The sequence below is a fragment of the Taudactylus pleione genome, unplaced genomic scaffold (assembly GCF_031769625.1).
Source record: "Taudactylus pleione unplaced genomic scaffold, aTauple2 ptg000069l, whole genome shotgun sequence".
NCBI classification, from domain to species: domain Eukaryota; kingdom Metazoa; phylum Chordata; class Amphibia; order Anura; family Myobatrachidae; genus Taudactylus; species Taudactylus pleione.
The window spans coordinates 5,915,507-5,933,121 of NW_028284471.1; the positions used below are offsets into that span (position 1 = coordinate 5,915,507).

The 17,615-nt window shown below is 43.1% G+C and overlaps 1 protein-coding gene across 3 annotated transcripts in view; it reads left to right on the forward strand.

The window, feature by feature from the left end:
• Positions 1 to 17,615, forward strand: part of POFUT1 (protein O-fucosyltransferase 1) — a 29,186-nt gene that overhangs the window by 1,577 nt on the left and 9,994 nt on the right. Inside the window, exons 1-4 of one of the 3 annotated variants that reach the window (XM_088467095.1) lie at positions 766 to 848; positions 4,289 to 4,410; positions 16,023 to 16,205; positions 17,489 to 17,601. In XM_088467095.1, the coding sequence (XP_088323221.1) occupies positions 4,342 to 4,410; positions 16,023 to 16,205; positions 17,489 to 17,601 (365 nt within the window). In that variant the 5' untranslated portion in view covers positions 766 to 848; positions 4,289 to 4,341. Of the gene's footprint in view, positions 1 to 765; positions 849 to 4,288; positions 4,411 to 16,022; positions 16,206 to 17,488; positions 17,602 to 17,615 lie in introns of those variants that run through there. The other 2 variants (XM_088467093.1, XM_088467094.1) reach the window with 2 other exon arrangements.

Consider the following 17,615-nt stretch of genomic DNA (forward strand, 5'->3'; position numbering starts at 1 on the left):
AGGTGGGGAGTACTTATATTACTTTTTGACCAAGGAAGAGGGTGCTTACAGTAATTACTGTTCAGAGATAGAGTAGGGGGTTACACTAATTGCTGACCGGTGGGGAGGTGCTTACACTAATTACTGACAGGTGGGGAGGTGCTTACACAAATTAGAAATTGGTGGGGAGATGCTTATACTAATTACTGACCAGTGGGACTGTGCTTACACTTATTACTTATAGGAGGAGGTTCTCACACTATTTACTGTCCAAGGAGGGCTCACACTAACTACTGACCAAGGAAGGGGGGAGCTTGCATTAATTTTTAGGCAAGGCGGGGGATGCTTACACTAATTACTGTCCAGAGATTGAGTAGGGAGTTACACTAATTATTCTCCTGAGGGCAGATGCCTACACTATCACTCTCCAGAGAGAGGAAGGAGGGTTTATACCAATTGCTTTGAGGGCAGGGGAGGATTTACTAATCACTCTCCACAGGGGAGCGTTGTGCACTTGGAAAGGAGGTTTTTCACTAATTATACTGTAGAGAAAAAGGTAGTGAGGTTTACTCTAATTACTTTACAGAGGGGGATGACTCTAATTATAAGAGAGAATAGACATACATAGATTAACCCAATTAGCTTGGGTATTAACATTTTCTAGAGTAAATAAAATGTACTCATGAAGTTTAGTGTGACACATTGTGCATCAGTGGCTTTGTACATCTTGTCCATCTAAAGGTCATTATTTCCCATTTTCTCTTCTGACCACCCTACCACCTGTTGGACTAATTAATTACCTGATTTAATGTTCTCCTAACCCAAACAACAGCAACTGCTTTTCCTGTACTGACCTGTCACCCTAATAAGTAAGCATTTTCATGACCCTCTAGCCTTGCTTAATTTTTTGTACTGTCTCATGATTGCTGCATCTTCTCCGGTCATGACCTGCCATTTACAGGGAGACTTCTCAAACCTTCTAAAGAGAACAGCTATAGGTGTTGTGATGACCACCAATCAGATTCTAGCTATCATTTATTTAGTACATTATTTAAAATTATAGCTAGAATCTGGTTGCTATCGGCAACACCTCCACTTCTTCTGTTTAGAAGGCTTGATAAATCTCCCCCATAGTCGCTTAACATTAGAGCGAGAAGATGGAGCGCCAGGAATATGCAGCATGACAGGAGTTTTGGAGATAGGAGAACAAAGAAGAATTCAATGGTTTAGGGAGACTGGCATGGAGCCTCTGCATTGTCAGAGGTGACCAAGCATCTGCATTTCAGGTCAGTAAAGAAGTGGCAATGACCTGACTAGTTAAGTAGTCTAATTGGTGGTGTTGTGGAGGACAGAATATTAATTTCGGCTGTAAATGCACAATTACAGTGATGCAGAATATACATTGCTAAACTTCACAAACAACCAATATGCTGTTACAAAAACTATTATATAGACTTAGAGAACATATTTAATACTTTCTGGTTAAAATATTTTCGGCAACTTAATTAGTAGAGAGAAAGGTAGAGTCTTTATTATGGTGCACTATATTCAGCCCACACTGAGCATTGTACAGTTAAAACGTTTTATTCATTATTAATTTGTCATTAAAATCTTATTACATTGGATTGCCAATCAGGCGAAATATTTAAAATCCAAATAAGAATTGAATATAGAAAAGTATGTGCATAGAAAGAAGAAATAATATGTTTGAAACTTAAATACTGCTGGTTAAGTATGTAAATTCCTCCTTGGGATTGGTTTACATATATTGTAATTCTCAAAATTCTCACAATATTATTTGTTTATTACACATGGACTTATCACTCTGTGTTTATTACCCTATATGGGCAATGTTTCTTTATGGTGAGGATTTCTTCCTACAGCTACTGTGATGTGACAGCTTATATAACAGATAGATTGTAATGTATCTAATTATAATTGACTGTCTGGGGATGGTTACATTAGTAACAAATCACATTCCCCCTGCCTCACAGCAGTATAAATACTGTCTTTCTTCTGAGCTAAGTAGCTCCATGTAATTTCCACTATGTACACAGTCACGGCAGCGTCATTCTCGTACGTATACCGCTGTCTTCAATGCCAAATAGCCCTCACAGTGCTGTGGTTAAGAATGTATATTATAACATTGATTAAGCAATCCCTATAAAAATCAGATGTAACCAGCGGTATTAGGAATGGAAACGGAGACGCGCGTTTCGCCTGGCTGCTTTATCACGGCAGTTAACCCGAGTGGTCATACTCGCCCTCATTTATCCCCCAGTTCACATGCTGATTGGTTCGTTTAAATTCTGTATTACCGCCTATGTTCTTATTGGTTTATATCCTTTCCTAATTATGTCTCCTGCGAATCCTGTCCCCAAAAATATTTGCGGACCAGATTTTGTGTGTTTTTGCAATAAGTACACATTTCTGTTCCATCTAAGCTTGAAGAAGTCTAAACAGTATTCTCATGTAGGCAAAGTATAATGTGCACTGATGCTGATTAGTAGCAAACAAAGCGTAGACGTGGGGGCTTGTCCATTGCAAAAGCATATAACTTTGCATATGGGCGAATATACTTATGTTTTCTGTGCTTTGCATCTATTTCCTTGAAAATAGCTTTAAATAGAGCATCTGTTAAGTACCTAGAACAGTCTACTATGGTGAAAACACTGAGACGAAACCATTGAAGCTCTGTTATAAGCAAGGAAGGGCAAAGTACAGGGTTATGTCCTATGCTAATAGCTAGCATCAGGTGTAAAGTACAGAATAAGTGTCACTAACTGAAAAACTATAAAGTATTTGATGTAAAGGACTCTAGACTGAGTGAGCCTGGAATTTGTGTTTTAAGTCCAGAGATGTACTTGAAAATGTTGAGTATCCAATTTATATGTACTGTCCAAGGAGCATAGGTCACTGCACACGCTAAGATTGAAAGAAAATATGAGTAATCCTATATTATGTTATTTTTTTTCCTTTTTCCTTCTTTTTGCAATCCTCACTGCTTTTTGTTACTCTCTGAAGATTTTATCCACCCAATTCTGGAATCTTCAGTTCCAAACTAAAGTTGGCATGTAGAAATACTCTCTTAGAGCTGCTAATGTGCATCTAAGATGTATGGAATGTACTTAAATTATTTGTTTTCTGGGCATTACAAATTCTAATGTTTTACTGGTATTTATAACGTTGCTAAGGAACTGACACTTGTTATTTAGTTAATTTAGGTTGCATTTGATGCAAATTATTTACTAACATTGGTCAAGTGAGATGGGTTGGGTAAGGGATGTCGGCGCTCGGGATCCCGGTGGTCAGAATCCCGACACCAGCATCCTGACAGGTTTAGCTTACCGACACCTGTCAGTAGGTATTCTAACCCTCTCCCTACCCTAACCCTCCCTCCCTGGTGCCTGAACTAGCCTCCCTCCCTAGCGCCTAAACCTAACCTACCCCTCCTCGCACCCTAAACCTAACGATAACCCTTCCCTCTAACCCCACTACTTATCATCAGGATGCCGGCGCCGGGATTCTGGCAGGTGTCGGGATTCCGGCGCCGGGATTCTGACAGGTGTCGGGATTCCGGCGCCGGGATTCTGACAGGTGTCGGGATTCCGGCGCCGGGATTCTGACAGGTGTCGGGATTCCGGCGCCGGGATTCTCACAGGTGTCGGGATTCCGGCGCCGGGATTCTGACAGGTGTCGGGATTCCGGCGCCGGCATTCTGACTGCCGGAATCCCCACGGTCTGGATATTGACCAGTAAACGCACAACAACAAAATTCGCTTTTACCAATAACCATGAAAGTAAATAATCTAATTGATTGCTATGGTTTTTATGCAGATTTTACACCTTTGCGTAATAGTAAATAACAATGAGTTCTTAATTTTTAAGTGTTAGACAAAAGCATGTGTTGCTTACATAACTTAAATATGAATATACACAGACTTGTAAATGAAATGGACACGGCCATAGGAGGCAAGTCTGTTGGTGCTTGGGTACCCAAAATATTTGTACTGCCTCTAGCCATGTTGGTGCATGGCATTTTATGGTCATAACGATAGCATTCACATTCATTTTCACATTGACTCCTATAGGCAAGACCAGTGTATTTCCAGCTCAGCCAATCCTGTTTGTACATAAGTATTAAGTTTGAAGTTGGCTGGGCTAAGTCAACATGCAGCCAATCCGATAATTAAACATTAACAACAACACAGAATAGTGGCTTATGGCAAATTGATAGAGGGAGACTGTGGTGTCATACTGACATGTATATGAAACAAACCTCATATAACCAAATTGTTGTTTTGCACAGGACGGTTTGGAAATCAAGCAGATCATTTCCTTGGATCTTTAGCGTTTGCCAAGATGATAAATCGGACCCTGGTGGTACCCCCATGGATCGTTTATAACCATCATCGTCCTCCATACACAAATGTGAGCACCAGGATTTGCCTCCACTTGTTTTGTTATTCAATCTGAAAAAGCAAATGTGTGACTACATAGCATTATTATTTTTTTTACTGTGTCACTATACCTTTTGATATGAGAAACCTATTTGAAACTTATTTTATAGCTCTATATGTATATTATATATATAAAGAGAGAGAGAGAGAGAATATGGAATACTCGGCACTCCAGTTTGAATATAAACAACAAGGCGCTGGGTGCCTTCCCTTGTGGAAGAAGGCAAATAGTACAGGAAAAATGGGTGGCACTCGCAGCTGTCCCGATTGATTGACCCCCGTACAGCTACGAGTGCCACCCATTTTTCCTGTAAAATATATATATATATTTGAGAACCTGTGAAAGTATTAAACAGGGGACGTATTGACAGAGGCTGTTTCGGTGGTTCACAAAACCTTAATGAAAGGATAATCAAGTCTTCAATCTAGCACCCTGCACCTGTCACAACTCGTGCACTTCCTCTATCCTGCCTGGGGTGTCGCTCTCTGCTCTGGTGTTTCTAGCACACCCAGCTGATGCAACAAACTGCTGGGATTCAGCAGTTTGTGTGCTAGAAGCACCAGAGCAGAGAATGACACCCCAGGCAGGAAAAGGAACTGCACGGGTTTTAAAAGGTGTAGGGTGCTAGAATGAACACTAGATAATCCTTGATGGAGGTGGTGTGTTCCCCTGAAATGGCCGTCTGGCCTCTTGCTTGATGCTACATGTTTGCTGATGAGATCAGTGCTGTGTCTCACTCTGTTGCGAGACACTGTTGTTACTGAATGTAAGTGCTGTGTTAAATACTTATTACTTTTTGTGAGAGGGACATTAAGTTTCTTTTATTTAGTTAGAGTCGAACTGACCAGGATTTACTTTTATGTTTTTTGTTGGTTTGTGCTGCTAATAAAACTAGCTGCAGTTTCTTGTACCAAGGACCTGGACCGGTGTACTACTACTTGGCTACTGTATGACAAGTGCAACTGTTTACCCTAGGAGACGGCACCCTTACCCTGATCTTGCCATAATATATATTATGTGTACTGGGTATACAAAATCAGTTTGATTCATAGAGTACATTTTGTGATAAGGAGACTATTATATAGTATAATATTGCTACAGATCTATTAAAATGTATTTGAATTAACAAATGCAAAGTTGAGAAGGAATAGAATTTCTTGGCTAAACTGTCTTTGCGTGTGGTTAATGTGATTAATTATTAAATGGCCATTGGTGTATTTGCTGCATTATCATGTCCTTTTACAGTAGGAAAATGAATGAAATGCTTATATTTATTCATAATAATGTACTGATAGTTTGCCACTTGTCCGAACTGAAGATATTGTAGATACCGTTTCATCAATATGATTTTTTTTTTCTTTTAACAAGAGTATTTCTTTCCTAAAATGACTGATGGCAGAAGACAATTTGTTGAGTTGCAACCAGAAAAGACTCATGCCAGGGCAGGTGTATTTTACATTCTTTGCATTCTTTTTACTTGTGTTTATAGTTCAAGGTTTTATTTTTTTTTAAAAAAGGATTGGTGCAATGTTCTTCAATATTTTAGTGTATACTATAGTAGAGTATATACAATATAATGACCTATTGAATAATGCCATCCTCTTTATTCTTACCTAATTTTTTTCAGTCAATACAGCACAGTATTTCCCACTTTGAGAGATCATATATAGGGGGTATTCAACTTGGAGCGAAAAGTCTGTGCTGGACTTTTCGCTCCACATCGGAGGTTTTCTGGGTATAAAGTGTTGGGCGCGTGCCCGCTTTATTCCCATATTCAATTAGAAATCAGCGAAAACGGGAACCGGCAGAAAGGTGAGTGACGCTAAAAAACAGGAATTTTCGGGAAATATTCCAGGGACCCCCCTAAAGATGTCTAGACATGGAGGATCACTTTGGGTACCCCCATTTTTACCTGCAGAAGGAAGTCGTGGTGAAGAATAGCACTTAGATTTTTTTTTTTAAAATAGCTATTCCCATCAAATTTGGGGTACATGAACATGGGTGCAAGCATATTTTTAAGTCCCTAAAGTGCATTTAGAAAATTCTTCAAAAATGCACCTGCCACTACCATCCGCATTCTTTTAAACACCTGCCGCATACTTGGGAACCCCACCTGAATTAATTTCGTTATTTAAAAACTTGTTCCCCATATTTTATTTTATTTTTAACCCCAAAATTTAAATAATTTTTTTGGGGTCTCCCTATTTATTTATTTATTTTTGACAAAGTTAATTTTTAGGGGCTATTTCCAGGGGTGCAGGCTATTTTTTTTAAGCCTGCATCCCTAAACCCCAATTCTGCATTTTTTTTCGCCACGTAAAACATGGTGAAAACTTATCCTCGTTTTTTTCAAAGACTTTTCACCGGTGAGGGGATAATTCAAACATGCGAAAATGACATCATCGGCGATAAACTTTTGCAGCCTAATTGAATATGACCCATAGTGTTCATTCTAGCTCCCTGCACCTGTCCCAACCCGTGCAGTTCCTCTTTCTTGCCTGGGGTGTTGCTCTCTCTCCTATGGTGCTTCTATCACACACTGGTCTGTATATCAGAAGTTTTGTTGCATCAGCTGAGTGTGCTAGAAGCACCAGAGCAGAGAGCGACACCCCAAGAAGGAAAGAGGAACTGCACGGGTTGTGTCAGGTGCATGGTGCTAGAATGAACACAAAATTTTAATAGACTATTGTAGAAATGATATAATGGGTTTTTTGTACTTCTATTAGTTGGGGAAACTGAATCACCATGGGTATAGAATGTAATTGCAGGGAGATTAGTTTTTTCTTTCCCAGAAATGTAAAGAACCCAAGTTCCTTCTCCATTATACACCAAAGGTTGCTTGGGAAGGTTTGAAAGGAGAGTGCTGTGATGCATGTAGCACCAGGTTGAGATCCCAATGAGCTATTGGGGAATGTATGGAGGCTGCACATGCATCTTGCACTGTAATAAGGTCTGCACTTTATGTGAGAGTGACAATTTTCTCTGAAAAAGAACCAAATGGGCTGACACTTGAACCTAGATTCAAATAGATGGTCCTGCAGTAACACCAGCAACCAGTTCAAACTAAAATAAGACATAAGAAACCCCTTTGCTTTGCACCATGCTATGTGAGTCTTTCAGATTTGGTGGTAACTGTTTGCTGAAACAGGTTTTCAAGCTGAACCACACTGTCAGAAAAATCCTAACTTTTAGCAATGCAATTAAAGCCAGCTGTATAAGGAGTCCAGTTCTATTAAAATTAAAAGAACAACCTCCTTATACCTTTTTGAGGACGAATGGTAGCATAGCTACCATAAGGAACTGATGGACCAGACGGAAGCAAGAACTTAGAATGGCATCCACCAAAAATTTCGTCAGGGCATGTGCGCTTCACCTTGTGGTTCAACCTAGATGCCATTATGTTGACATCTGGTCGTCCCCACCAATCCACCAACTGTTGAAAGGCCTCCATTCCCTGAGTGTTATCGGCATTCCCGGCAATCGTTTTAAAGACATAACCAGCTTGGTTTTGTCCTTTAAAATAATTGCTGCTTTAAAAATACGGGAAGACTTGCAGGAGTTTCCGCAGCAGCTGCAAGTCGCACCCTATTACATAAGCCCCCTACACTGACCACGACCTATTCAATGTCCTCTTGGATTTGGCATTCATCTTCCAAGTACAATGCCAGAGTGGACACAGCATGCTGAAACTGATGAAGCTGATGTTCTAGCCAACAAGTACCCATGCCATGGGTGGATTCCCCCGAAAGCACAGGCACCTCACCAATATATATGCTTCACCGGCATTCGTAGAGCTGATTGACACAGATGTGCAGCCTTATTGACCCAAGCTGAAGCTAAATTGGGCCTAACGAAGACCACTGCTGTGACGTAAACCATGTTACAGGAGGTCTCAGTTTTCCTCTCCATGCTATTTTGTAAGGTTGAAGTGTTTGGAATCGGAATGACATGGGGTCTTAGAAATGAGAGCTTTGGGAGCTTTCACCTTAGGTAGGGATTCCCATATCGTCTTAACCCCACTAAGGAGAGGATAAAAGTTGTGCAATCTGCATTCAGGTTTAGCTCACGTTTCAGCAAACAGTTAGTCCAGTTCACCAAGAAGATTTTTTTCTGTTTACACAGCAAGTGGTGGTGCTGCTGGTTCGCGGAGTTGTGTGCTCCTTGGGTGCTGGTATCTCTGATTCCTTGATGTACCTGAGGTACCCTCTGCCTCCTCGCTTCCTGGCAGGACAAATCAGAGGACTCCTCCTGAAACTGGGAAATTGCCAGAACCTACTACTTCTGAAATCTAGAAGAAGGAGGCAGTCATAACAGAACAGGACAGTTACAGCAGAACCTCAAGACTGTGCCAGTTCCAGAGACCAAGATGGAGTCCAAAGAGGGCTGTTCTGAGACCACAAAGGGATCAATGTCTCTTTCCACTGATTCCGTGACTAGATGGAGGGAACTAAGTAGGTACAAAGCTTGCTAAGCTCCAAGGAGCGTGTAGAAAGCTGTGTGTAATTCAGACAAAATATTAAGTCTGAAATAAAGAAAAATTGGCTGCTAATATGCATCCATGAAACAATGACCCAGCCTTGGAGGGCACTGAGAAAAATTTACATTTCCCGGTAGTCAGTGGGCTATTAGCTTGAGCTTTCTGACGATACATTCAAAGAGTTCAAGTTCTTGTTACCGCTTTGTAAAATATCCTATATTATCTATGTTTATTCTATTCCATGCGTAACATATCAGCGGTAGATGCAGTGAGATGTTGGTAGCCAATGGTGTTTTAACATTGTTGGCTGATGTCAGTTCCTCATTCCAGCAAAGCACCTTTGCCTTCTATTTCATGGCATTGTATGCTATTTACTTGCAGCATGATCCACTAAATGCACAGCAGTGTGTGTGTGTGTGTGTGTGTGTGTGTGTGTGTGTGTGTGTGTGTGTGTGTGTGTGTGTGTGTGTGTGTGTGTGTGTGTGTGTGTGTGTGTGTGTGTGTATATATTGTGACAAGAATCGCATAGACCAGGTAAAATCCATCAGTAGCTTTTATTGCTCTACACAGGCAGGTACGCAGGATATGGCAGTTTCGCAGGCAAGATGTCATACAAAGTCTTCCAATACAGCAATATTTCTTCAGTGGACTCGCAGGTCCAGGAACCCTAACACTAGTCACCCCCAGACCTATAAGCTGTGCGACTATTTCACTGTCAGGCTCAGCTGTGCGACTATTTCACTGTCTCTGCAGTTCTTAAACCAACTTCTCACAAGTGTCTGTAATCAGCTGCCTTTCCAGGCACTGATTGAGGCAACACCTGAACTGGATATTTACACAATCCTAATGCTGGGCATACACTTTACAATTATCTGTCAGATATCTGTCCAATCTGGCTGGTTGGAATGAAAACCTGGTAATGTATGGGAGCAAATAACAATAGAAATTTGCTCCCAAACACTAGAAAACGGACCAGATTTTCCTTCCCAAATTACAATCAGCAATTTGCTCCCAAACACCGGAAACTGGACAAAAACTGTTGTTTGAACAAATTGTTTAGATCAAACATTTAACAAACTTGTCTGACGACCATTTTGATCTGTTTTCTGGCATTTAGGAGCAAATTGCTGATCATCCATTACTCCCATACGTTACCAGATTTTCATTCCAACCAATCAACTAGTTGGATGGTTGGACAGAAAATCTTTGTGTGTACCCAGCTTATGCCTTTGCTCTGCCAAACATGGGAGATCTGAATATGCCACATTTACTTCATGTGGAATTATGCTGAGCCTGTTATATATATATATATATATATATATATATATCTCTATCTATATATATATATATATATATCTCTTTTCTTCTTCGGGGTCCGTAGGGATATTATGGTTGGAAGACCAGGCACCAGACAATTAAACCTTTGGCTCCCAGTTGCCCCGGGTCCTCCTCCATATATACCCCACCCCTAGACATAGGTCTTCAGTTTGTTGTTTGGTGTGGCAGGACTTAGATGCACCTTTGTAATAGGAGGTCTGCTTAGAGCAGTCCTAAGCTTTTATTTTTGGTTCTATTTTATTTTGAATTGGCAGTTCCAGGCGTCTGTATTAAGACGCATATACTGCGACTCCATCTACCTCCGCCAGGCCGCAACATCAGTATTTGTGCTGGTGATTTCGGCGGGTCGTGGTTGAGCTTAGCAAGCGTCGAGGCTGCGACCTGGACTGCAGCGTATGCTCGGAAATGTCAGGTAAGGCGATTCCTCGCTTGCGGGGAATCGCATGTGGCAGTCCTTGCTTCTGGTGTCGGTGATGCACCAAAAGTCGCTGCTGTAAGGACCAGGGATTGTCCGCATCCTTACTACACCAGCCGGGGCCCTATCGTCTGACTCCAGGGATAGGCAGCAGACATAATCTGCTGCCACGAGGCCAGCGTACCCGGCTGGTTAATGCAACTTAGGGGAGGTAGGCGTTCCCCCGGCAGATCCTCCCTCAACCCATACGCAGTCCCTACGAGGTATTTGCGCATGTGGGTTGCTCCGCCTACCCTCCATGTGTATGAGATGCTCACGGTCCACGCAGTGAACCCGGTAGCTGTGGTCTCAGGAGCGTATGGGTCAGTCTCCCTGTATACCTCTCCCTTGGTTAAGGTATACGGTGCTCTATGTCTTACCACTCCTTTGCATTGTTGTAGCTGATTTAGAGCCAATTGTAATTATATTACATGTGCATTGTAATTGACTGTTTGCTAGCTGCTGACTGATACTGTTTTTATTTCTATCTGTTAATTATAACTATCACTGTTATTTCTTTCTGAAGTACTTCACATTCATTGAGATTGTGATTGTGCCTTTACTTTGCTTATGTCCAAAGGATAAAGGGAAACATGAGGGGGAGCCACCTGTGCTGGTTTCATGTAAATCATGTAAGGCTTATGTGTCCTCACAGGACATAAAGGAGGGTTTGTGTGTTGACTGTTATAAAGTACCACCTTACCAGTCCGGTTTACCTGTTGTTGGACAAGAGCCATCTTTGTCCCAGGTTATGATGCAGTTGGTGGATCGTTTGGTTACTCCATCGATGCCTCCTTGGATGGGGTGTCCACATATGTTTTCACCTCATATGCATTCCGCAATAAGGGATGTTGATGGCCATTCTAGTCAGAGTGTGGCACCATCTAATGTAAACACAAGTTGTCTTTATCTCAGTCTGTCCAACATATGGATTCAGACACATCTTCAGAGGAATTTGTTGATGCACAGGATTTCTCTTCAGGATCTACTTCTGTGGAGGAGGATCGTCCATCTACTGTGGATGGGTCTTTTTTGGTGAGGGCGGTTAAATCAGTCCTAGATATTCAGGATGATGAACCTGCTGATAGTAAGAAGACTTCGGTGTTTAGTCACCACCGAAAGGTGGTCAAAACGGAGTTCCCTGTGTCTGAACAGCTTACTGAGCTTATTGAGGAGGCATGGGGTAACCCTGATAAGCGGTTTTGTGTATATAGGAGGATAAAATCATTGTATCCGTTCCCCTCTTCTGTATGTGTTAAGTCGGAGGTACCTCTTACTGTGGATGCTCATGTAACGCATTTAATCAGAAATGCTACGTTGCCTATTCCGTTAGCATCTTCACTGAAGGATTCTACAGATAAGAAAATTGAAGCATGTCTTAAGACAATATTTTCATCATCTGGAGCTGTTACTCATTCAGGTATGGCTGGAGCCTGGGTAGCCAAGGCTGTTGAATAATTGATTGAAGCATTGGAAAATTCTCTACCAAATGCTATCAGAGAACAGATGATTAATATATACCACATACGGGAAGCGGCTTCCTATCTGGGAGGAGCTGCAGTGGATGCTGGAATTTTAGCATCTAAGGCATCAGCAGCATCCATAGTAGCACGCAGGGCCCTTTGGTTAAGGTCTTGGTTAACTGATACAGGATCAAAGGGCGCTGGAAGTTTTACCTTTTCATGGAAAGGTACTTTTTGGAGCAGAGTTGGATAACATAATTTCTATTCTGGCAGCTTCAAAGTCAGCAGGTCTGCCATCTAAGTCAAATAGTAGAGCTAGGCAGGTTTCTTTTCAGTCCTTCTGTCCTCAGGGAAGAGGTAAGGTACAGACTTCTTCTAGGCCGACTAGTTTTCGTAAGTCAAAACGATAAACTAATACAAGATGGTCAGCCGGAACACAAGCCCTCGGCCTGATGGAGTAGGCCTCGTGGGGGATCCCAGGGTGGGGGGGCGACTTCTTCAGTTTGCGGATTATTGGCATCAACCAACTAGAGATGCCTGGGTCTGAGAAGAGGTCTCTCAGGGGTATGCCCTCACTTTCAAGAGACATCCCCTCCAGAAGTTTTTTGCCACAAAGCCTCCGTCAGATGTGGACAAGGCCTTGGCTTTTCAGGAAGCCATTCATTCCCTGCTACAGGCAGGGGTAATAGTCCCATATCCTGTGCCCTAACAAGGAATGGGATATTACTCAAATCTATTTCTGGTCCAGAAGCCGAATGGGGCATATCTCCCTATATTGATTCTAAAAACCCTCAACAGGTTTATCCATGTTACCAAATTCCACATGGAAACTCTCCGGTCAATTATTTTGGCTATGGAGTCTGGAGATTACATGGTTTCCCTGGGTATTCAGAATGCGTATCTGCATATTCCAATTATCCCATCCCACCAGCAAGTTTTACGATTTGCTATCCTTCAGCAACATTACCAATTTCAGGCTCTACCCTTTTGGCCTTTCTACGGCTCCCCTCCCCGGCTTATCTCAGGCGTCAGGGAGTTCGAATTTTGCCATATCTGGACAACCTTCTGATATTGGCGCAGACTCCGGTGGTTTTGCAAAACCATCTTCAACTGACCATAGCCTGCCACATAGGCACGGCCGGATCATCAATTGGAAGAAATCATCACTTTCTCCAACACAGCAGATGGTACATCTGGGAGCATTTCTAAATTCTCAGGCACAAAGGGTGTTTCTGTCAGAGGACAAGATTTTGGCCTTATCAAAGCGGATACACATGCTGCTATGCAAGCGAAGAGTATCCATTCTGTCAGCATTGCAGGTGCTGGGATAAATTATATCGACCTTCAACATGGTGGGGTATGCTCCGTTCCATTCCAGGCTTCTGCAAAGGTTGATTCTCTCCAGGTGGAATAGACCGCATCATTTAATACGGTCCCAGATGATCTTTCTCACTCCAGAGGTTCGTCACTCCCTTCTGTGGTGGCTAAAAAAGGAGCATCTCAACAAAGGGAGACCGTTCTGGGTTCCAAATTGGGTGCTTCTCACCACGGACACCAGTCTTTGCGCATGGGGGGCAGTGACAGGTCATCACACCTTCCAGGGGAGATGGACAAATCAAGAAAGTCGTCTGCCAATAAACATTCTGGAACTGCAAGCAGTATACAAAGCACTTGTTAGGGCACAGGACCTGCTCCAGGGCAGGCCTGTCCAGATCCAGTCCAACAACGCGTCTACAGTGGCCTACCTCAATCATCAGGCTGGCACAAGGAGTTATGCGGCTGTGAAGGAAGTGACAAAGGTTATAATTTGGGCAGAACGTCATTTTCTGGCCATCGCGGCAATATTCATTCCGGGGGTGCTCAATTGGGAAGCAGACTTCCTAAGTCGCCAGGACATACACACCGGAGTGTGGTCTCTCCATCCGGGAGTGTTTCAGCTCCTGGTTAACAAATGGGGTCTACCAGAGATGGATCTCATGGCGTCACACCACAACCACAAGGTCCCCAGTTATGGGGCCAGGTCCAGAGACCCATCAGCAGCCTTCGTGGATGCACTGGCCGTAAGATGGGACTTCAAGTTGGCGTATCTCTTTCCTCCAATTTCCCTGCTCCCAAGAGTTCTCAGGAAATTCAAGCAGGAAGGCGGAACAGTAATACTGGTGGCTCTGGCTTGGCCCAGACAATATTGGTTCACCGACATACAGAATCTGTCCGTAGACAGTCCTTATCCTCTTCCTCGGTGGCAGGATCTGCTAACGCAGGGTCCCTGCCGACATCCGGACTTGCCCCGTCTGGCTTTGGCGGTGTGAATCTTTCATCCTAAAAGCAAAGGGATTTTCTAGTTCTATAATTCAAACAATGCTTAGAGCACGGAAGCCTGCTTCTGCTCGCATTTATTACAGAGTTTGGCATTCTTTTGGTCAATGGTGTTTTCATAAGGAATATGATCCTAAGGTGTTTAGGATTTCCAGGATACTGGCTTTTCTGCAGGCAGGGTTAGACAATGGTCTCCGCCTGGCCACTTTGAGAATGCAGGTTTTTGCACTGTCAGTCTGGTTCCAGAAGAAGATTGCTTCTTTACCAGATGTTAGAATTTGTTTCCAAGGAGTCCTGCGATTTCAGCCTCCTTTTTGTTCCACCGGTAGCACCATGGGATTTATCTTTGGTTCTCAAGGGGTTACAAGCTTCCCCATTTGAACCTTTAGACTCTGTAGATTTGAAGTGGTTGACAGCAAAGACACTTCTTCTTGCTATTTCTTGCTGTTCTTCGTACAAGGGAGTGTTACCTTCCTAAGGTAGTGTCCTGTTTTCATGTTAATGAAGAAATTGTTGTTCCAACTTTTCATGCTCCAGACCTTTCTGTGGGTGAAGCCTCCCTGGATGTAGTTCGTGCTCTCCGTATTTATGTGGAGCGTACAAACGGTGTTAGAAAATCAGATTCTCTTTTTGTATTATATGGTTTTCACAAACGGGGATGGCCGGCTAATAAACAGACTCCGGCGAGATGGTTACGCATGACTATCTCTCAGGTGTACACACTGGCTGATCTTCCTGTCCCAAGCAGGATGACAGCACATTCTACTCGGTCTGTAGGGCCATCGTGGCCATTCAGTCGTGGTGCCTCTGCTGAACAATTGTGCAAGGCTGCCATGTGGTCTTCTGTCCACACTTTTCTTAGGTTTTATGCCTTTGATACTTTTGCCTCCCATCTTGCTTCCTTTGGGCGACAAGTTCTTCTTTCTGCTCAGGAGCGTCCCCCACCCTAGGGAAACTGCTTTAGGACATCCCCATGGGATCCCTATGGACCCCGAAGAAGAAATATAGAGTTATGGTAGACTTACCTAGATAACTCCTTTTTTTTCGAGGTCCACAGGGTGCCCACTCTAATGCACCTGGCTTCATTGGGTGAATTTATTTCGGTCACAGATTCCCTCATCTTGTGTGAGAGTGTTTCTGGTGTACGATTGTTCTTCCTTCTCTTTCCTTCTCCTGCCATTAGGCTTGTTAACTACAATGAAGTCCTTTGGCTAGGGGCGGGATATATATATGGAGGAGGACCAGAGGCATTCTGGGAGCCAAAGCTTTAACTGTTTGGTGCCTGGTCTTCCAACCATAGTATCCCCATGGTATCCCTATGGACCCCGAAGAAGAAAAGATATAGATATATATATATATATCTATATATAACAGGCTCAGCATAATTCCACATGAAGTAAATGTGGCATATTCAGATCTCCCATGTTTGGCAGAGCAAAGGCATCCCTGTGGACCCTATGGACCTCGAAGAAAAGGAGTTAGCTAGGTAAGTCTACAATAACTCTCTATTTTTTTTCTCTTGTCTTTTGGACAGGTCCATGTATCTTTTAAAGAGTTTTTTCAGCTGGAGCCTTTGGGCAAGTATCACAGAGTAATCAGTATGGAGGAGTTCATGGAGAAGTTTGCTCCGAAGTACTGGCCCATCAACAAGCGTGTGGCATATTGTTTCACAGCAGCTGCCCATAGAAGCTCTGATGGGAAGACCTGCCCCATGAAGGTAGTAGTTAATTTATTATGTGATTGGTTCTGTAATAAATCAGATGTTTATAGAGGCCTAGAGTTTTTGCATGTTTTTGATAGCTGAGCACATGCATCTACCGGTGATTCAGAGTTGCATCTCCACTGGTTGCTGTAGCAGTGCAACTGGTGGTAACAGGGCGTTTGCACGTAGGCTAAGTTTAGCAAGGGTGTGTAGACGGAAGTGTCGGCTAAGGACAGTAGTGTGCATGCTGAGACCTGTTGTTTTCAGCTTGCTCTCTTGCAGTATAGGGTTGGTTCATGTGTGATGGTGATGACGGCTATAAACCCAAACATAAGGATAGTGGTGGTACAGTCGTACAGCTGCATAGAACTTGGCATATGGGCAAATTTTGTTCGGTGCACACAGAAGTTGGGTATGGGATGCCGGTATCTTAACCCCTCCCATACCCCTAACCCTCATTGGTGCCTAAACCCAACCTCCTCCTCCCTGCACCCTAAACCTAACCCTCCCCCCTTAGTGCCTATCCCCAGTGCTAACCCTCCCCCTAACCCCTCTTCTTACCTTTAGGATGCTGACAGGTGTCGGGATTCCGGCGCTTGTATTCCAAGCGCTGGCATCCTATGTGCTGGGATATTGCGTCAGAGTTGCACTGCATAGGTGTCCCGATTGCTACCACCAGGAGCTAAAGGTTTGAATTTAGACACCGAGAGGGGCAATTTCAGTGGACTCTTTTGGTAAAAGGAGGGTGGCGGTAGTCACATGCGGGCGCATAGCGATCAGTGAGTGGGTCTTAAGACACAGTTGCACTGATTCCGGCGGGCGATGGAGACATTGCACCTGCCGTTGCAATCTCCAATGGTGCGTTTTAATGCGCACAGCGGCGGATTGACGCCTCAGCCAGTGGGCGGCTCTTTACGAATCCCTTTAGCTGTGGCATTAGCATAATATCGCAGTCACGCTGTTGCAAAAGATGCAGTCATGGCCGCAATAGCACCTTTGAATCAGGCTCACAATGTGACTGTAATTATGGCTGATTGGTGTGATTGATGTGTATTCATCTTCTGCAGTTGAGGGTTCAGGCTATACATTCTCTGGGAACTATTGACCTAAGTGAAACATTGCTGTCATTTATGAATATTGGTGCTATGTGTCTCATGCTTTAGTGATGTCACCATTTTATAGTGACTTGATAAGCTGCTTTCTTACTAATGTTGTTACAAAGCACAAAATGGCTTCTCCCACTTTGTAATCAACAGATACCCATTAAGGATAAAAATTCTACTTCCTTTTTTTCTTAGGATGGAAACCCATTTGGTCCTTTCTGGGACCATTTTCATGTGGATTTCATTCACTCTGAGCTTTTTGATGGCATCAACTTCAGTGCCTATTACAAAGACATTTGGATAAGCAGGTCAGTGGTGCACA